Source organism: Plutella xylostella, chromosome 29, assembly GCF_932276165.1.
Source record: "Plutella xylostella chromosome 29, ilPluXylo3.1, whole genome shotgun sequence".
In the NCBI taxonomy this organism is placed as follows: domain Eukaryota; kingdom Metazoa; phylum Arthropoda; class Insecta; order Lepidoptera; family Plutellidae; genus Plutella; species Plutella xylostella.
Window position 1 is genome coordinate 4961693 of NC_064009.1, and position 20982 is coordinate 4982674.

A 20982-nucleotide genomic window follows, 5' to 3' on the forward strand; every position below is an offset into this window, starting at 1 on the left:
CAGAGCACCATGAATGTCACTTATACATATTATTCTGCGCAGGTAAGGTAAGCAACTATCTCAGAATAATAACGACCTCATAAATATCAGGTGAACGTGTAGGCGAGAGAGCACTTTGTTAGCCTGTCTCATTAAAATAATGCAAAATACGGTGCATGTTTTATTTTGACTCATTCTAATGCAATGCGGATACTGCGAAGTTTTCTAAATGGCCCACATTGCGTTGTAATGAATGAGATGAGTTTGGTGATGCGCTGGCTTATGCACTGACCCTGTCCAAATATGCCTATAACTCTGTTCTGTGGGCTCAGCTCAGTTGTTTTGACAGCTGACACTTCCAAGAAGAATTTGAGGTTATAAATTTGTAATTGTACTTTTTAATATTAATATATGACAGATTGCCATAAATAAAATTTCAATTCAATTCAATATTAATATAATTTTAAATAAAGATAGATAGAGCGGCTTTATTCATTGAGATTTCAAAATGAGTTACAAACCACAATTCGATACGATAAGTGAAGATACTATAAACTGTTTTTACTTTTCTACTGAAGCGAATTACGATATTTCTTACTGGGACAACTTGTGCATCGATATCAACAAAACAATTCAAAATCTCTCGTCGGAGTATTTGTGGAACAAAGATAAACTGGAAGTTTACCCTCAAATCTTAAATGAAGAGCAGCACGGTAATTCACTTTTACAGTGTTCTTTTATCTTTATATCCGTCTTTCTACAACACACTCACACCAAACAGATTTACTTATTAAAAACAATACATATAAATTTAAATTTGCAATATAAGTTTTCTCTACATTTCCTTCTGTTTGTATAGTTTACGGGTAGAATTAGTTGTAGTTTTTTCTTTTAAATAAAAATTATCTTGCTGTGGCAGTGGGGCACTCTTAACATTAACAAACCACACAAAAAGTGTAATTACAAAGTTGTTTTCTGATTATTCTTATTTCTGCCTACCAACCAAAATATTCCAGCGAATGATGATCAATCTATTATTGTTACAGACAGCCAGCCTCACCTGTTCAGCTCCACTTGCTATGGAGATAATATTGAAGATGAATGGTTCATTGTGTACATTATATTTGAATTGACTAAACAGTTTGATAAATTAGTTGTTCATGTGACTGATATTGATGGAGATTTCATTCTTATTGAAGCAGCAGATTTCTTACCACAGTGGATGAACCCAGTGAGCACAGAAAAAAGGGTAAGATGCTACATACTAAAACAATATTCATACTTAAGTACAGAAAAACATAACTAGATGATAACTATTTATTAATTTTATTTGTACTCATTAAAATTTCTAATTTCAGGTGTTTATTTTCAAAGGTGGAGTTCACATAATCCCTGAGACATTAGTGGATGTTGATACAGATTTGGAGTTTAGTGATTCAATTAAGTATATTATAAAACACCCTCAAGAAACAAAAGCATCAGATAATATCCAATCATCAATAGCTAAAAGGATTGCTGGATACCCTGCTAAAATCAAAGAGAATATACACAGGGCAATCATTGAACTTCCATTAGATGCAGCATCAGTACTGTCTATAGACCCGTCTCTCATTTCCCATGTTGTTAATGCCTATTGCCACCATGATGTGATTGATGAAAAAGTTTGCAAAAATATAAAATTTCAAGATACTACTTGCATAAAACTCTCTTTTACAAGATGTCAATATGCAATGCTCACACATTCCAAGGACATGAAAACACTCAAGCATACATTTGCTTCTAAAAAAGATCAGAAAAGTATCCTCGGTTTAAAGCTGTACTGTGGCTACAAAATAATTTTGAATGAGGTTTCTGATATATTTAATTCGAAGGAGTATGCAAAATATATCTCAAGTTTAAAGAGTAATGGCTACTTTAAAGACAACATTGATGGTTCCAAAGATTATGTGGCACTGTTAGAAAAAGCCAAAGAATATTTTGTGGCCATGTTAACACCAAGTAACAAAAATATTTCCAATAAGATGAACCAAATTATAGCATCAGAGGAGTTTCAAAGGCAAAAGGATGAATTGAAAAACAGGATGCAAGATTCAGATGAAGATAGTGATGATTGGTTGAACATTAATCCTGAGCAACTCAATGAACTACTGAACTCAAGGTACGGGAAGCAAGCAAATATAAAGGATGAATTAACACCACAAAGCATATCAAAACATCTTTCTAGCTTTCTTCATAAATCATCAGACTTTGAAGGAATTGAACTTAATGATCAAGATGATGAGATCCATGATGATAAAATTGAGTTTGACTGTGAAGGCTTTTCAGATGCATTGCAAGATATATTAAAACTTATATCTTCAAACAATGCTCAAGACATTGACAGTGGAAATGACCTCAGTGATGATGAATTGGAGAAGAATTTAGATTCTGAAATCAAGGAATCTTTATCAACTGATATGTTAAATGAAGATCCTGTAGAGAGAAATAAATCTATGTTCAATAATATTATGCAGAGCATAAAAGAAGAAGAAGGATTTACTGGACCATCAAGTAATTTGTTGAACAGTATAGGTATTAAGAAAAACGATTTATTAGATTCTGATGATGATGATGAATAAACACGACATTGGATGCTGAAAACAAATGCTTTATTTTCGGTTGATTACCAGAAACCTAAATACCATTCACCCATTATAATTAATTAATAACATATCACATTCTTAAAAGCTAAAACATTATCGGAATAATAATCTCACAGGTGTGCATAAGCACCCCCAGCTGTAGAAATGGTTTCGCCCGTGACGTAGCTGGAATCATCTGACACCAAAAATGCGACAGTACCCGCAATCTCCGATGGTTTTCCGAACCTCCGCATTGGGACAATCGATAGACTTTGCTCCTTACCAGCCTCTGAAGTGGTAATCTAAAAGAAGAAAAACCAATAAGTAAAGAAAAAAACTATCTAAGTACTCTGAATAGTCTCAACTATTCACATCCCCCCTTTTATACGCTAACGTCCTTAAATGCTGATAGGCCCATGAAACGTCATCGTATCAGAAAATATAACTTCTTCAAGGCTGACTACAAACTTATTAATGAAGAATTGAATGGTATTAACTGGGACCTATGTTTGAGTAATCTCTCGGCAGATGAGGCGGTAGATGAATTTTATAACACAATTAATGGTATTGTAAAAAGGTTTGTTCCAAATAAAATTAATAGAACTAAATCCTTTCCTATCTGGTTCAATAGTACATTGATACGTTTGTTTAAAAATAAGAAAAAAGCATGGTGTAGATGGAAAAAATATAAAAATATCGCTGACTATGAGCAGTTTTCTTCGTACCGAAGTGTATTCAAAAGCTCATGTAAAACTTGCTTTGAAAAGTATATTCAATCAGTCGAGGACGATATAACCAGCAATATTAAGTTCTTTTGGAAATACGTGTCTAACCGTAAGTCACGCCCGGGAATCCCATCTAACATGCAATATAATAATAATAAATCTAATGATCCCCAGCACATTTGCGAAATGTTCTCTAACTTTTTTCAATCCGTATATGAACCTTCTGATCTTAACATAAGTAATTGGACTCCATCACCACACAATTACTCTGATAATAGTACACTGTTAGCTCATATAAGTATAAGTAAATATAAAATTGAGAGAGAACTTAAATCGCTTGATACAGCCAAAGGAGCTGGTTCTGATGGTATTCCACCACATTTTTTGAAGCAAACCGCTGAACAAATATGTATACCATTATACATCATTTATAACAAATGCATATCTGAGGGCATATTTCCTAAAGTTTGGAAACTAGCTAATATTACCCCAGTTCACAAAAGTGGTAGCAGAAATAGTGTTGACCAATATCGCCCAATCTCGATATTACCAACCTTGTCGAAGCTTTTTGAGAGACTTGTACACAATGAAATATATTCAGTCCTTCATCCAATTATAATTGAGGAACAGCATGGGTTTGTGCAAGGAAGGTCAACTACTACCAATCTATTAATTTTTACTAATACTCTTTTTCGTAACATGGATAATCGAGTTCAGACTGATGCTGTATACACTGACTTCCGGAAAGCTTTTGACAAGGTGGACCATAAAATACTATTAGAGAAAATAGCTTATAATGGCATTCGCGGAAACCTTCTTAGGTGGTTCTGTTCTTACGTAACTAAAAGAAGCCAAAAGGTTGTTATTAATGGTTTTCAATCTGATATCATCGAGGTCACTTCTGGAGTCCCGCAGGGGTCTATTTTGGGACCACTCCTATTTATATTATTTATAAATGACCTAAAAAAATGCTTCAAAAATTCCAAATTCATAATGTACGCCGACGATCTTAAAATATTTCACAATATAAATAACATAACAGACTGTCAGCGACTTCAATCAGATTTGAACAGCTTCTCCTCATACTGCTTAGATAATAAACTACACCTTAACTTAAAAAAATGCAATATAATTCAATTTACAAAAAATAAAAATTTAATAAACTATTCCTACATATTAAACAATCAGCTACTGGATAAAGTTGACAGCCTGCGGGACCTCGGAATTCAACTTGATTCAAAATTACATCTTGATCAACATATAGAAAACATAATAAGTAAAGCTTTTAAAATGTATGGATTTGTAATGAGAGCTAGTAAAAATTTCAAACATTCTTCGACTTACATTTATTTATATAAAACACTGATAAGATCCCAATTAGAATATGCGGTTCCCATATGGAACCCATACTATGATAAATATTCTGATCTCATTGAAAGTGTACAACGGAAATTTCTCCGCTCTGTACACTATAGGTGTCACCATTCCTTTCTATCATACAGAAAGCTACTAGACTTTTACAAAATACCTTTGCTTAAATCCAGGCGTACGCTTCTAGAAGCCATGACATTGTACGACATCTGTCACGGTAGGTACGATTGCTGCGAACTTATTAAGAATATTAGCTACGAGGTTCCACGTAGGGCCCAGAGACGCACGGCGCGCGCGCGCCGCCTGTTCGCCACGGTGTCTCGTAGAACCAACGCAGGTGAACGAGCCCCACTTCACAGAATGGTTAACCAGTACAACACTACCTTTGAAGATATCGATATATTTTCAAATACTAGGGCTATGTATAGGAGGGAGGTCATGCATTGTTTAAATATGTAACTCTTTGAATAAATATGTACTTAATTTGGGTTGTGTGTATTTTAGTGTAATATCATATATATAATAGTATATAATATAATAGGTAAGTATATAATTGTTATTTATTATTTGTAATATCTTTTATATAAAAATACCTACTCGATTTGTTATTTGAGCTTAAGTATAAATTACATCGCTTATATATAGCGGATAGTATGTTTAAGGTTTTTTAAGTTTAAGTTTTTTTTTAAGTAAGTTCTTTTTCGTAAGTCAACATTGATTGAGGAACTAGGCCTCATTTAAATTGTTATCTTTAGTAACCTGTGGACAATGTTGTGGGTTATACATTGAACCAACACTTTTCAATATCTATAGATTCTAAGACTTAATGTATAACTGTTATTTGTCCCAAATAAATAAAATAAAATAAAATAAAACTACAGGTGTTGCAAAAAAATCACTTTCCATAGATACTTTGTTGTTCACGTGACTTTTTACTATGATTGTTTTTTTCCGCGAATTTTGAAATTCTGTTTTAAGTTTTGGGCTTAGATATACCATGCTGCACATGTATGTAGGTTTCGGCTTAGTAAACTTAACCTTTTTGCAACACCCTGTATAAATAAAATATGAATTATAGTTTAATAGTCTTACAGCTGATGCGAATTTAGTAGCCACGATGCCAGGGGCGACACCATTCACTCTGATGTTGTCGTGAACTATTTCAGTGGCTAATGCTCTTGTAAGGCCCAGTAACGTTGTCTTGCTCACACTGTATGCGCCTAAAGGCTGGAAAATTTATGTAAAAGAACAATATTACAATGCCACCCTATATTATTGTGAATTTTATCAATATAATTATGAATAATACATCTATCTCCCTGAAAGATGGTCCTTATAAGGTTACTGATTTATTGAGAAGGGTGTTATAAAAACCTACTATTCACGTGTAATTACAAAAATATTAATTTAAAACTCACCTGCATTGGTTGGTAGGCAGCGATAGATGAAACAAAAACAATATTTCCGCCTCCCCTTTGCAACAGATGCGGGTAAGCCTCTTTAGCCAGCAGCCATGAGCATTTTACGTTGATTTCAAATATTTTATCCCATGCCTTCTCTTCAGTCTGCAATGGGTGTTAAAAAATAGAATGTAGGTATATAAGTACATAGTAGGTAGTGATAGAAAAATATCTTACCTCCAAAATTGGCGATACTGAAGGGTTGACTGCTGCATTTGAGACCAGGATATCAAGACCTCCAAACTTGCTTTTGGCCTGAAATTTTATCATTTAGATTTTAGATGAAGAGCAAGATTTAGAACAAGTAGCATTTTAGGTATTTGTACTAGTGTTTTTTTTACAGCCTTCTTCTGTCAAATTATGAGTAATTATACGGTCTATCAGTTTAGCCGACATTAGCCATTCAGTGATTAGTAGGTATAAAAAGATTTAATTTATATTTCTTACTGTTTCAAATAGTAGTTTCCTCTGCTCCGCGTTGCCCACGTGGCACACGACTCCCTCTACGGCTATGCCTTCCTTCTTCAAGTTCTCCACCGCACTCCTCACATTGTCTTCTTTTCTACTGCTGACGACCACCGAAGCGCCTTCCTTGCCCAGCCGGTGGGCGATGGCGTAGCCTATGCTGTAATGTAGGTAAGTTGGGTTTAAATAAGTAGTTAGTTGAAATAAGATTTCGTTACTCTGCAGTACCTATGTATCTATCAACATATATTAGCTGTATACTATATATAACCCGTGTATAACCATAGTGTAAGCATGTATCTTTGTATGTTACTCCACCCATATTTAGGCAGTCATTAAACATCTCTTGACTCTAGCGGTCCTCTTTTATTTACTAGTCCAACCATATTCCATGGCGACCCTGCCATGCCGTATTTGGTTCGCGGGATAGACATTCTCAAAAAGTATCGCGCTCGTGTGTGAATAAAATATAAAATGTTTAAATAATTATATAAATATTACGTGAAAATGGGCAATACTAAATCTACAACACCCGCCCCTCCGCGTCAGGACATTTTGTCACAAATTGGATAGGTACTCCAATACTACACTCGCGAGCAACCAAATCGACTCAAGCCTTGACGGCGCAAACATACATTAATACAAGTAAAATTATGAATAGAAATAATAAAAATGATATGTCATTTAAAAGCTTAAGATGTCAGCTTTAATTTGATATCATTATTATTGAAATCCATTCATCATTTTTGAAATAAATGATGTCTGAACGCAATTGTAGGAAAAACGGGAATTTAGGAAAAAAGGGTATGGGTATCGTATTATACAAATTAAACAAAAAATGTTAAGATAAAAATTTATTTATTTAAATCAATACTTTGTATTGCCCCCTCTTGCCCTAATTACAGCCTGCAGCCTGTTTCTCATAGACCTTATCAACTTTTTGACAGTTTCCTGAGGAATGCCGTCCCACTCCTCTAATAAAGCTGTCTTCAGCTCGTCCACGCTTGCAGGGACTGGATTCCTGGCCCGAACTCTTCTTTTGAGCTCGTCCCATAAGTGTTCGATGGGATTCAGGTCAGGACTGAGCGCAGGCCAGTCCATCGTGCGCAATTCCTTCTCTCTCAGAAACTGCCGACTGACTCGTGCCGTGTGGCAGCGGGCATTGTCGTGCATTAGCACGAAGTCTTCACCGACAAATTCTGCATAGGGCACAACATGACCGAGTAGAATGTCGGTGATGTACCGATCAGCTGTTAACCCGCCTCCTCGGCCGCCTCCAGGCACGAAAACAAGTGCGGTTTTTCCCTCTAGAGAAATACCAGCCCACATCATGCAGGAACCGCCGCCATATGCTACTGTTTCAGCGAAACAACATTGGGCAAATCGTTCCCCCGGACGCCGGTAGACCCGGCCTCTCCTGTCACTGCCATGCAGACACACTCTGCACTCATCAGTAAACAGGACCGACCGCCATTGCGCAATGCTCCAATCGAGATGCTCTCGAGCAAACTGAAGACGCGCTTGTCGGTGGCCTGCAGTCAATTTGGGGCCTGATGCAGGTCTTTTTGGTGTCAAGTTGGCTTCCTTCAAGCGTCTTCTCACTGTCCACTCGCTGACAGCCACTTGTCGTACACGTCTCAGTTCTTGCTGCACATCAACGCCCGTAAGGTGTCGATTGCGCAGCGAGGTTGAGACAATGAAGCGGTCGTCTCTCTCTGAAGTGCAGCGGTGGCGGCCCGTTCTTGGTCTTCGATTGAAGGCACCAGTCTCTTGGAACCGTCTGTATACTCGGGATACAGCAGACTGGCTCAAGTGGAGCTGGGCAGCGACTGCTCGCTGACTTAACCCTTGTTGCAGCAAGGCAACAACTTGAGCAGCTTCTTCTGGTGTGGTATCCATGGGTTTGCGAAAACAAGGAATACAATGCAACGAGATGTGTACCGGTCAACTTGCAACAAGCGACTGATAAGGTACACCGGATGTGGAAAGGTTTTATAGCGGGATCAGGTAGCGCAAGGCGTGGATTCCTAATGAGGTAATTAACACTGACGGGCAATTAAAATGCGTCATTAAATCTGCGCTTAGTTTTTTTTTATGGTATTGATCTTAATTGAAAGCCTAATTCTTCAGCTTTCGAATGACATATCACTTTTATATTTACCATTTATCGTTTTAGGAAAATCAATGTATATGTGCGCCGTGAAGGCTTGAGTCGATTTGGTTGCTCGCGAGTGTATTACGAATGTGGAACACCCCTTGAAGGAAAATATGACATTATTGTCTTGGACTGTTATGGCTATATTAATTATGCTAGCGCTGTATGCAGTCTACAAAATAATAATCAAGCTGGAGAGATGCTTGAACCAGCGAGTAGAAGCGATTGCTGATCGACGTCTGGAAGCCCGGTACCGAGGGCGCGAGGAAGCAGCTCGTCGGGTCTCTTCAAGTGTTTGAGTGTAAAAAATATATATATAGGTATATATTTACATATAGTGCTCGTATCGTAATATAAATGAATAGTGAAGCGAAACGGTGTTAATAAGTGCGCGTTTACCTCCGCGAACTCGATACTCCCGAACGTAAATGGAATTGTTGCGCATTCCTGACTGATGAACTTTATCACGGTATGATTTTATGGACAATTAATGATAATTAAGGGTATGATTTAATCAAATTGTTTATTTGCATTTATTCTTTATATTATAATTTTACCTATAACGATAAATATAACAGTATAACAATTGAAAAAAAGTGTTATGGAAAATACTTTAAATGAATACTATGATACTCTTGTGCAGATTAGAAAATATTTAATAAAAAAGGGTAAATCAAGGTACAGTTGTAAAACTACCACAGTTAAATTAGAACAGGCTAATGAAATTGTTAATGAGTGTGAGGATATTATTTTAAATATTTCTGATGAAGAAAAGGGTTTATTTTATGAGTGTACTCAGTTATATAGTAAAATAAGGTCGGTTTATACGGAAATAACTAGTTTGTGTGTTTTGCCTTCTAGTTCTGATTTTTGTTCAGCCACAATGGAGTTTGATTTAAAGTCCGCATGCAGCTTGATCCCGGTGATGGACGGCGAGGAGGCCACTTCCAAGAAAATGATCGATGCTGTCGAGATGTACGCCGGTATGCTGAATGAAACTGGTAAGTCACTTTTGATAACATTTGTACTGAAAAGCAGACTGTCCGAAAACGCAAAATTACGTATTTTGACTCAGTATACTTCAGTTTCGGAATTAATAAAAGATTTAAAAAAGCATTTGTTGGTGAAAAAATCATTACAGTCAATATGCGTTAAATATTGTGATATATTTTTTCTTGATGGAGACAAGTTATCAACAACAAATATTAGTGAACAAGCTATAGTTTTAAAACCAAACACCAGTCCAGTGTATGTAAAACCATATCGGTTACCAGAATCTCAAAAAAGAGAAATTAATAAACAGATAAATAAAATGCTTGAAGATGATATCATAGAAGAATCACAAAGTGACTGGTCAAGTCCTATTTTATTAGTACCTAAAAAAAACAGCTTCTGGTGAAGAACAAAAATGGCGTCTTGTAGTGGATCTTAGAAAATTGAATGAAAATGTGGAGGATGATAAGTTTCCACTACCAAACATAACTGAAATACTGGACTCTCTTTCGGGTTCAGTCTACTTTTCCCACCTAGATTTGCAACAAGGTTATTATCAAGTTTCCCTAGCTCCAGATAGTCGTAAGTGCACTGCGTTTACAACTAGCACTGGTCAATATCAAATGAAACGTTTACCAATGGGTCTCAAGACAAGTCCTAGTTCTTTCAGTCGTGTAATGTCAATAGCAATGTCGGGTTTAACATTTGAAAAATGTTTTGTGTATCTGGATGATTTGATAGTTTTTGGAAGAAATTTAGAAATGCATAACAAAAATTTGATAGATGTGTTCGAAAGGCTACGAAAAACCAACTTAAAATTAAATCCCGAAAAATGTCAGTTCTTAAAAAAGGAAATACTTTATCTCGGTCATGTAGTTTCTGCTAATGGAGTAGCACCAGATCCAACCAAAATCAGTACTTTACAAAATTATCCAGTCCCAACCACCGCTGAAGAAGTGAAGAGATTTGTTGCATTCTGTAACTATTATAGAAAATTTGTCCCTTCTTTTGCAGATATAACAAGCCCTTTGAATAAGTTGTGTAGAAAAAATGAACAATTTATTTGGACTAAAGATTGCGACGATGCATTTCAAAATTTAAAAATACTCTTAACTATCCCACCTGTTCTTCAATTTCCAGATTTTTCAGAAAATAACGAGTTTGTTATCCAAACAGATGCGTCAGGCACTGCAATTGGAGCTGTATTATGTAATAAAGATTTAAGGCCTATTGCATATGCCAGTAGACCCTTAAATAAAGCAGAAAGAAACTACCCCACTATTCAAAAAGAATTAGTTGCTATTGTGTGGGCAGTAAAGTATTTTAGGCCGTATGTTTATGGTAGATTCTTCACAATAATGACAGACCATAGACCGTTGGTGTACCTTTTTGGAATGAAAGATCCATCCAGCCGGTTATTAAAATTCAGATTATTGCTTGAGGAGTATGATTTTAAAATTATTTATATAAAAGGTAAAGATAATGTAGCTGCCGATGCATTATCTAGAATTTGTGTAACATCTGATGAATTGAGGAGTATGAATGATATGATTATGAATGTTATGACTAGGGCACAAAAGAAGAGAATGGAAGGAAAAGATAAAGATGATGAATTGAAGATCCAAAATGATCTTAGTACATCTAGCAACGATTGGCCTAATCAACCAAAAGTTGTGGATATATTGAGAAAACCTTGTGACTCAGTAGAAGTAGTATTAATGACTGGAAAAGAAATATATGCATTAAATAAACAGAATATGATAACAAAGAAAGATGAATATTTAAATTATATTGAAAGTAAAGGAATAATTAGTGTCAATCTTGATTTCAAAGCACAAATGTCGCGAGCCGAGTTTGTGAAGAAATTAAGTTTAATGTGTGAAGATATTGGTATAAAAGAGATATGTATAGTAAAAGACGTTGAAAATGTAAACTTTATTAGAGAAATATGTGAAGAAGTAAATTCAATTAAGAATTGGTCCGGACCACGAATATGCATAATAAGAGGTATAAAGAAAATTATCGACGAGAATGAAAAGAAATTTATTATTAACGACTTCCATTTACTGCCTACCAGTGGCCACTCAGGTATGCGCAGGATGGTAAACAATATAAATAGACGATATTATTGGCCAGGTATCGAAAAGGACGTCCAAGAATTTATACAAAAATGTACGAAATGTCAAAAAATTAAACATTCTCGTTATATTAAAGAACCGATGCAAATAACAACAACAGCCACATCGGCTTTCGATAAGATATTCTTAGATTTAGTTGGACCTTTAGATAGAGATGACGAAGGAAATTGCTACATTCTTACAGTACAGTGTGAGTTGACCAAATTTATACAGGCATTCCCCATTCAAAATAAAGAAACAGTAACTGTAGCCAAAGAGTTTGTTCAAAATTTTATTTTGAAATTCGGTATTCCCAGGGTTATAGCAACAGATAGAGGCTCGGAGTTCATTTCAGCAACAATGGAACAGGTTTGTAAATTATTAGAAATAGAGAAATTATGTTCCACAGCTTACCATCACCAGTCTATTGGGGCTCTTGAAAATACACACAAACACTTGGGTGCATTTTTAAGAATCCAATGTGACTCTCATCCCGGCACTTGGAGTTACTGGTTACCCTTTTGGACATTTAGTTTTAATAGTACAGTACACACAGAAACTAAATATACTCCGTATGAACTAGTTTTTGGCAAACAATGTAACATTCCTTGTAGAATTAATAATGAAATAGACCCTTTGTATAACATAGATAGTTATCCCTTACAGCTTAAGTATAGATTACAGGTAGCTCTTAAAGATGCTCGAAATAATTTGATTATAAGCAAACAGAAAAGAAAAGAAATGTATGATAAATCTGCTAACCCCATAGTATATGCTAAAGACGATTTGGTTTTGTTAAAGAATGAAACAGGGCGTAAATTAGATCCTTTGTTTGATGGTCCCTATACTGTACTTGAAGATGTAGATTGTAATGTGAAAGTAATCAAGGATGGAAAGGTTCAGTTAGTTCATAAAAATAGGACTAAGCCATATGTAACTATAAAATAATCAATGTTAATCAATATTATAATAATATCTTGTATGCTATAAAAATAATGAAAAATGTATTTTTATTATTTTTTTATGTACCCCCGGAGGTGCAGTACCTATGTATCTATCAACATATATTAGCTGTATACTATATATAACCCGTGTATAACCATAGTGTAAGCATGTATCTTTGTATGTTACTCAACCCATATTTAGGCAGTCATTAAACATCTCTGGACTCTAGCGGTCCTCTTTTATTTACTAGTCCAACCATATTCCAACTCCATAATATTAAGGACCTTCTTTGTAGTAGGAATTTTAATAATTAAGATAAAATATTTACTACCCTACCTACCTACCTACCTAATACCTAAACGGGATGTTGTGTTAGGTTTGTAGGTGTTTATACTTACCTAATAACCACAGTCAGATGCTAAAAATCATAATCTACAAGGACTCAGGTAGGTATGACTAAAATCCTAGACCAATGTACTTATGTACCTAATAGTAAAGGCAGAAAAAAAAGGTAGGTATAGGTACAGTACCAGTGTGGTGGGAAATGGTCCAAGCTTAGCTTGGGGATATACACAAGGGTTCGATCCATAGAGAGCCAGGCACAGGTACTTACAACCCCCGCAGAGAATAGAATACGTAGGTAGAAACCTGACCTATTTTAGAGTGACATTGCTACAGAGAAGTGGTCAGTTTTCGTTGTATCCAGTTGTAAAATTATCCACGCATCCCAATATTTTCATATTTATTTAAGTCCAACAACAATAGTAAGTCATAGGCTCGAAAAGTACTAAAGTATACCTAAGTAACTTTATCTATGTATAATCTGCAATAGTGCTCGTATATTTAATTCTTTACCTGTCTGTCTGTGACTCTGGATCAAACCCCTCTGTAGGTGGATACATATCTCTATTGCTGACTGTACTAAATAATAATAGGTAAAAGAATCTGACGTAAGGGAAGGGTAAGTAAAAAGTAGTTGTAACACAACTATAAAAACTTACCCATCTGTCGATGCAGTTACTATTGCCACTTTCCCTTTAAGTCTGGAGCAAACATCAGAGGCATTAACGCTGTAGGGCCTCAAAGACATGTTAGCTGCAGCTTTTATCGAAGAAAACATGGTTTTGGTTTTCTATTTTAGTAAACAAAAAATATAAAGTAGGCACAGCAAACTAAAATTCCTGTACTTTTTTAACTCCAATCTGAATCTTATCGCGCTTGGCCGAAGGTACAAAGTCCATGGACAATAATTTATGACCCTGAGTTCTGAGACAAAGTTCTATTTCAAACGGAGCTACTCTGCGTTCGAATACCCTATCGGGACCTAAAAAGTTAATTGGTTGGTTCTTGTGAGCCTAATCATAAGCTAATCCAAGGACTTCGTATCAAAGTCTTTGAGCTAACCATACACACGAACCTAGAAACTGAAGCATTTAGTGTCAGCGTTTGTTGCTTAAAATAGAAGTATAAAGTTTTTTTAATTTATTTCTGGTTGGTTTGTTGATTTTGAACGGTATGATGAGTAAAAAGTGGTCTGTGCATAGATTTTTACTCTGTGAATTTGACGTTTCGTTTGTCGATGTCTTTCTTTCTCTGCGTTTCCCATCTTGAATATTATTTTCATTATTTTTGTCGCTGTAAAATAAATAAAACCATTCTATACTTCGCGATACGATATAATGTGCCGTTTTGTACACAACGCAAGACCAATGAATTTATACCCTAATGTCTGTGTTATCGTACATTTGTGATTACGGCTCCGATTCAGAAGACACTGATAGAGAACCTGAGGCCAAGCGCTCAAAGTAAGATCATAAATAAATTCATCGTATCTATTCACCGTTTCAGTACCTCTATGCACTAAGAAATAATTAATTAATAATGTTTTCCAGAACTAAATTGCCTGGACCTCGGTTGGAAGGAGTCAGAACCATCAAGGGAGACGTCCATGTGGATGACCCCGAGCTGCACAAGGGCAGGACGCGCAGCTTCCCGCACGAGAGAGGCAACTGGGCTACGTTCGTTTATGTAAAATGTATGTACTCATTATATTCTGTGATATCTGAACAATAATATCAATTATGTTGAAATTGTCTCTTACATCTAAAAGTTGTCTGGTGGACATTACAATAAAGCTACCTTTTTCGACTATTTTATTTAGAGGTCGTCATTTTTTAGTATTTTCTTTAATGGTGCCAAATAAAGAGTGTCCTATTGTATGTGGGATTAACTACAATATGCTGTTTCTTTCATTTTTACAGTGTTATGTACTTACTTACTATTAATGGTTTATTCAATTTCTTATTGACCCATTTCTATTTAATTAAATACTTACTAATATATTTTTAGATCCTGAAGATTCAACCCTGTTAAAATATATTGCGAAGATAGAGACGGCTGCTGCATCGGTGGCTCCAGTAGAACGGATAGAAGATGTACATGTCAGTCTGTCCAGAACTGTTGTACTGAAGTATCACATGATAGCATCATTTAATTCTACTCTGAAATCAGCACTGGACGGTATACAGAGGTAATTAGATTAAATGACATGTATGGAGTATGTACCTTTAATGAAAATATGTGTCACTGATTGTGTAGAATGCAATACTTTACTATTTGGATATCTGTGTGGCTGGACATTCAAATCTGTGACAATATCAGTATGCAGCTTCATGTTTTTTAAAAAGAATTATTGTTGTAGGTAATGTATTTTTTTCTGAATTTCAGTTTTGACCTAGAGTTGGACTCTATCAAAGTGTATAGCAATGAAGACAAATCAAGGACATTTGTTGCACTGAAAGTGGACCACTTCAGCAACAAGTTCCTGCTGCAGATCATGAAACAAGTGGATCAGACTCTGAGGGAATATAATCTGCCTGAATTTTATGAGGTCAGTGAATGCAACATTATTATATAGTTTTAAAACATATTGTTTAAGTTTATTGTTAATTTTCCTGAAGTAATGAGAGTGAAATTTACAGGATCCTTCATTTCATGCAAGCATATTGTGGACTAACGGAAATAAGCAAGAAGAGCTTACAGAGTCACTGAAGCATTTACAGAACCTAAGAAATAACATCACACTGGAACCAGTGTTTGTAGACAAGATCTATTGCAAAATTGGCAATAAACAGTATCAGTACTTACTGGATTAACAACAGTTATTAAAAAGTAACTAAAAATGGATGGGCATTCCAAGAAAGTTTACATCAACCCCAACTTCAATAAGCATAGTTTGCATGAGAGTCATGCAAGACAGCCAGCAGGATTGCATGTCAATCCAGCATTTCCAAAATATATGCAGATGACTGCTAATATGGCACAGAAAGGTACAATCTACGTCAATCCACACTTCAGACCACCACAGTATGTGAATGCACCACAATATGACAATGTACCACAATATGTGAATCCATCTCAGTTTGTCAATCCATCACATTATATGAATCCACCACAGTATACAAATCAAGTGGCTTTAACTGGGACAAGTTTGAATGTTGCTACATGTAGTACATCTAGCTATAGTGCACCAAAACTCGCCATAGTGCCCTCAAACTCAAACCCAATAAATGTTATACCATCAACATCAGCACTGAGGATGCAACCCCCTCTGTCCAAGTCTAGATACAGTTTAGTAAGAAATGAACAAAAGAGACCTGTAAACATTGAAGTTAAAGAAATACCTAAAACAACTATAACAATTAGTAAATATAAATCTGTAACTGTAAAAGATTTAAAGAAATGTCTAAATATACAACCAGAGCCTCAGGCTCCGATGAGAATACAGATGTCAAATAATAATAAAGCAACAAATGTTTCTTTGAATTTGAACAAATGTAAAAATAGATATAAACTTGTTAGACCAAGAACACTGCCATCGACAGAGAAAGAAAATTACAGCATAGCAAGCAATATATCTAAACGATATAAATATGTTAGACAAACATCACTGAATAAGTCACTTGAAAATCTTAATAATTCCACTATGAAAAAATACAAACACTTAACTGTTTCCCCTAGACCAAAGTTTGTGAGACAAAGTAGTAAAATTGTAATTGGGATACTGAAGAAAAACAACATACCTTGCCCATTATTCCGAAAATATGGAAAATGTTTAAGAAAAGATCAGGGTAAATGTGAATTCTTGCATGATAAGAAACATGTGTCCATATGCCGGAAATATTTAAAAGGTTTATGCTTCGATGGAAATTGCCTGCTCTCTCATGACTTGTCTTCTAAGAAGATGCCAACATGTTATTTCTATTTAAAAGGAGTGTGTTCAAAGGAAAACTGTCCTTATTTGCATGTAAAACTAAATGAAAAAACCACTGTGTGTTCAGATTTTTTGAAGGGCTACTGTGAAAAGGGAAGTGAGTGTACAAAACGCCATGTAAATGCGTGCCCAGACTTAGCTGATAAAGTGAAGACTGCCAGAACTTGCAAATTTTCTCAAAAGAACAAAGACTTGAAAAAGTATACTGCACCTAAAAAGGACGACGTAAAAGCAGCACTGGCACGATCAAAAATTAAGGATGATAAAACCGAACAAGTGAAGGATAGTCGCTATTACAAGGAAGACTTAGCCAATGATGAAGATATTTGTGAAATCAAACCATCCAGGTGTAAACTTGGTACTTTACCATCATTTATAAAGTTATGATTTCTTATTTTTACTTAGCCATAATATATTTTAAGGATTTGAAAAGAAACATTGTAAATAGCGTACAATTTTGTAATGTATAAAATATATTTTTAACATAGATCTAATAACAATAAAATGCTGCATACAAAAGTTCACTCACATCTTTCACTTAAACCACTTGGGGACTTTATTACTCTTGGGTTTGGCAGAAGATGGACCGGCCGACGTTGAGGCTTCATCCATTTTTCTGCGGCTCGGTGCTCTGAAATAAAACCTACAATTATGGAGTAGCTAGTTAAAGTAAAATGACGATAAAGTGTGAGTACATGTGGCGGTCAGTAGTAGTGTAGAACATATATTCTATAATAGTGATTAAGAGAACGACTGGTTAATAGTGAGGTGATGGTGAAATTATTATTTGCTTACTATAAACGAAAAAATTAATTGATGTTATTATAAAACATGGGTGGCCAACTTAATTGGACCGTAGATCGACTTTTTACTGACGAAATCTGGGCTCTAATATTATACATACACATATTCATATACATAGGTTGTCTGGAAGAGATCGCTATAAGTGATAAGACTGCATTGTTTCCTAATTTGCTGTTATTATTTCTTGGTGTAGAAATAAATAATACTGACGGAAATAGCATCTTTAGTTGCTATGTACAGTAAGGGGCAGATAAACCTGACCCCCCTCAGAAGCATTGTTAGTATGAGAGGGGGGTCAGGTTTCTTTGTACCTGACCGTACTTTCGAATGGACTGATTGGCCACCCCTGGTTTAGAAGATGAATATTGGGTTTTAATTTACAATACAATACAATCCTCTTTATTTGCACCAAAAAAACAGAATCAATACGAAATAAAACTTAAAAATAACAACAGTACAAAAAGGCGGCCTTATTGCTTATAGCAATCTCTACCAGACAACCTTTGGATGGAAGAGAGTTATATAAATTAAAAATAGGATTTACCTATATTTTGACGCTAGAATGCCGGCCGCTTCACCAGAAGTAAGTTTGGAGTAAATATCCTCTTTCAAACAGCGTCCGGAGGTGTCTCCGGTCAGCCATTTGAAGTGGACGTGGACACAGGGAACGAACTTCGCTTCTAAAAGCGTAAGTTTAGGATCTAAACTCTCCTTTAATGGTGTTGTATCTGAAATGGTATTGACAGTATTATTATGTACTTATGATTAGTAGCACAAACCATGAGTTTAATAAAATGTAAAGAGAGATAGAGATTTATAAAATACATATATTTCAATTTAAATTAACGTGAGATGAAGCATTACTTTATAAGTATTTGTGTTTGGTACATTACATTACATTTGGAATTTTTTCATCTGTATTAGGTACTACAGTATGACTTACATAATTGGAAATCCCTTTCAGGATTCGATAAGTGGCCTTTCACGAAGTTAACAACATCTTCAATTTTATCATTGGGCGAGAACACGCCCTGCAGGATCACCCTGTCCGGGAACTGAATGCGAATTACTGCATTTTTGTAGGTATTCTCCTTTTTTATTGCTTCCTGAAACATGAATAGAAAACACACATCGTATCATGAAATAAAAACGAAAAGGCGCCCATCTGGCAGCCATGTTAAATATATGAAAGAATGAGAAGAAAGGCTTCTGAATGCGTCTATTCCGCATCCGCAATAGACGAATAAGACCCTGTCCGCACCACGAATATTTCACCGCACGAATTTTTAACAGTGTCTTTACTGTCTTTGTATATGTTATTTATATAATACACAACTCATGAGCCTGACTGTCTGTCAAATCTATAGATGCTAATAGTCAAATGCAGCGAATGTCTACAACTGTAGTGTGCAGTATACCAACCTCTTTTTGTATGTCTGCATTGTGACTAGCGAACATGAGTGGAGCGTTCTCGAGCTGCGCCCGCTGCTTCTGCAGGTCGCTGTACAGGCGGCGCACCTCCTCCACTGATAGATCATAGAAATCGTCAGGCAAGTCTTCCAACTCCTGCTCAATCACATTGGGCTGGGTGAAAGCTATGGCTTTGTTTTCACCTATCTGAAAGGGAAAGGAATTATGGTTAGCTTTCATTCTAAAAATGCAAATGGTTTATTTGAGATGATGTTTGAAATTAGTTTAAATCATAAGGCTGATAAGTAGTGGATCGGATATTAAGTTATACTTACAAAAGTTACTTCATTATCAATCAGAAGCCTCCTTTCTAAACTCTCTTTAGAAACATCTTTATCCTTCTTAGAGCTGGAAGCAGGTGGGTCCGTTTCCATAGTAGTTGTATCTATTGGTGTAAGTTTGCTGGTGGCACCACCATCACTGCTCATATGGCTGTCTTCAGGAGGTTGAGAATGATGTGGGCCTAATAATTCCATTTTCTTTTGCTTTAAAACTTCAATTGGGTTCACAAATAAAGGTTTCTGCTTGAATGAATCTTTCTGATCTTTATCAATGGGGGTAGGCTCTGCAGTCTGCTTTGGTTCCTCTACATCTTTCATCTCAACATCTTTCACCTCTTCTGAAACCTTCTCTGGTTTAGGTTGTGGTTTAGCTCTGTACACTGATGATACATTAGCTTGCCTGAAAATGACAGTAAAAGTTAGTAAAAATTTAGGCTGGTTAAAGGCAAAGGTCTGGGTAAAGTAAAGTAAACCATTTTTTTATAGTTTCTGCAAGAAAGTTAATAATTTAATTATATATTTATAAAAAACTAATACAGCAAAAGTTTGTAACCAAAAATGTACAGCTCTTACACAGCTTGTTCCTCTGATTTATTGAGCAACCTCAGTACTGCTCGTCCCCCGAGCAGGCCCAGTTGTCTCAATGTTTTGTCCTTCATTGCCGACACTCCCACTATTTCATGTCTCATGTACAGCATGGTTGGGTTCTGGTACACTTCCAGCTCCTTAGGCGCCAATGACGATGCTATGTCGTACAAAGACACACTTGGCAAGAAATCTGCCATTCTCCTCTCTCCTGAAATAACAGCATATAAAAATTATGAAGAAATACTTATACATAGCCAGTTCTATATGATTATGACTTATTATATAGAATTTCTTACCATCTTCCAAGGTAAGGCCGATGGTAACATTGGATTCTTCCCGCTTCCTCTCAGATTCTACCATCTCAAGACAGGCTTTGTTGGGCAGGTTAGAAAATCTGAGTGGTGTGGTTAAATCCAATATATTTTTGTGATGTTTTAGATCGTATGCATTTGGTTGAAACCCTTGCTTCTGACAAACATCTTCTAAGACCTATTTAGAAAATAAATAAATTACATTGAAAGGTAAACATAATGAAAATTAAAACAAGTGTAGTAAAGTTTTAACTACCTGTAAGAATGTTGTATTGGGAGTACAGTGAACTTTTTGTCTCCTCCCGTTAGGAGTCAGTACAATAATATCCTTAGACATTTTTTTAGATTAGAAATATCGGCCGGTAAAAACTTCACAAAATTAAATAGCAACAAAATCAGCTGTTTTCGTAGAATAAAAAAAACA

The 20982-nt window shown here is 35.6% G+C and overlaps 5 protein-coding genes across 5 annotated transcripts; 3 read left to right on the forward strand and 2 right to left on the reverse strand.

Moving 5' to 3' along the window:
• Nucleotides 1–443: 443 nt before the first annotated feature.
• LOC105394590 (protein ecdysoneless homolog) lies at nt 444–2619 on the forward strand. Its single transcript, XM_011566496.3, has 3 exons — nt 444–692; nt 1026–1228; nt 1338–2619. Exons 1-3 carry the CDS (start codon nt 488–490, stop codon nt 2595–2597), a joined length of 1668 nt encoding a protein of 555 aa, XP_011564798.3. The 5' UTR covers nt 444–487; the 3' UTR covers nt 2598–2619.
• LOC105394591 (dehydrogenase/reductase SDR family member 4) lies at nt 2609–14022 on the reverse strand. The gene is made up of 6 exons (XM_011566497.3): nt 13833–14022; nt 6604–6781; nt 6334–6411; nt 6115–6261; nt 5789–5923; nt 2609–2902 (listed from the first exon to the last, which is right to left on the reverse strand). Exons 1-6 carry the CDS (start codon nt 13949–13951, stop codon nt 2732–2734), a joined length of 828 nt encoding a protein of 275 aa, XP_011564799.2. The 5' UTR covers nt 13952–14022; the 3' UTR covers nt 2609–2731.
• Nucleotides 14023–14413: 391 nt separating this feature from the next.
• Nucleotides 14414–15997, forward strand: LOC105394588 (U6 snRNA phosphodiesterase 1). The gene is made up of 5 exons (XM_011566494.3): nt 14414–14636; nt 14724–14866; nt 15181–15361; nt 15559–15721; nt 15813–15997. Exons 1-5 carry the CDS (start codon nt 14557–14559, stop codon nt 15984–15986), a joined length of 741 nt encoding a protein of 246 aa, XP_011564796.3. The 5' UTR covers nt 14414–14556; the 3' UTR covers nt 15987–15997.
• Nucleotides 15998–16012: 15 nt separating this feature from the next.
• On the forward strand, nt 16013–17628 carry LOC105394589 (zinc finger CCCH domain-containing protein 3). Its single transcript, XM_011566495.3, has one exon. It carries the CDS (start codon nt 16013–16015, stop codon nt 17489–17491), a length of 1479 nt encoding a protein of 492 aa, XP_011564797.3. The 3' UTR covers nt 17492–17628.
• On the reverse strand, nt 17550–20975 carry LOC105394597 (tether containing UBX domain for GLUT4). The gene is made up of 8 exons (XM_011566503.3): nt 20815–20975; nt 20544–20736; nt 20233–20455; nt 19654–20059; nt 19331–19525; nt 18852–19014; nt 18453–18636; nt 17550–17735 (listed from the first exon to the last, which is right to left on the reverse strand). Exons 1-8 carry the CDS (start codon nt 20893–20895, stop codon nt 17639–17641), a joined length of 1542 nt encoding a protein of 513 aa, XP_011564805.3. The 5' UTR covers nt 20896–20975; the 3' UTR covers nt 17550–17638.
• Nucleotides 20976–20982: the final 7 nt, after the last annotated feature.

Bases quoted from the DNA above. Each gene is read 5' to 3' on its own strand.
- LOC105394589 (XM_011566495.3), top strand. From the start codon at position 16,013: ATGGATGGGCATTCCAAGAAAGTTTACATCAACCCCAACTTCAATAAG.
- LOC105394590 (XM_011566496.3), top strand. From the start codon at position 488: ATGAGTTACAAACCACAATTCGATACGATAAGTGAAGATACTATAAAC. The intron at 693-1,025 runs GTAATTCACTTT...TTATTGTTACAG, and splicing joins CTTAAATGAAGAGCAGCACG to ACAGCCAGCCTCACCTGTTC. The intron at 1,229-1,337 runs GTAAGATGCTAC...TTCTAATTTCAG, and splicing joins CAGTGAGCACAGAAAAAAGG to GTGTTTATTTTCAAAGGTGG.
- LOC105394588 (XM_011566494.3), top strand. From the start codon at position 14,557: ATGTCTGTGTTATCGTACATTTGTGATTACGGCTCCGATTCAGAAGAC. The intron at 15,362-15,558 runs GTAATTAGATTA...TCTGAATTTCAG, and splicing joins GCACTGGACGGTATACAGAG to TTTTGACCTAGAGTTGGACT. The intron at 15,722-15,812 runs GTCAGTGAATGC...TGAAATTTACAG, and splicing joins ATCTGCCTGAATTTTATGAG to GATCCTTCATTTCATGCAAG.
- LOC105394591 (XM_011566497.3), bottom strand. From the start codon at position 13,951: ATGTTTTCTTCGATAAAAGCTGCAGCTAACATGTCTTTGAGGCCCTAC. The intron at 6,782-13,832 runs GTAAGTTTTTAT...CCTACATTACAG, and splicing joins GTAACTGCATCGACAGATGG to CATAGGCTACGCCATCGCCC. The intron at 2,903-5,788 runs GTAAGACTATTA...TTCTTCTTTTAG, and splicing joins CTACTAAATTCGCATCAGCT to ATTACCACTTCAGAGGCTGG.
- LOC105394597 (XM_011566503.3), bottom strand. From the start codon at position 20,895: ATGTCTAAGGATATTATTGTACTGACTCCTAACGGGAGGAGACAAAAA. The intron at 20,737-20,814 runs GTAGTTAAAACT...TTTTCTAAATAG, and splicing joins CCAATACAACATTCTTACAG to GTCTTAGAAGATGTTTGTCA. The intron at 17,736-18,452 runs GTAAATCCTATT...GTTTTATTTCAG, and splicing joins ATTCTAGCGTCAAAATATAG to AGCACCGAGCCGCAGAAAAA.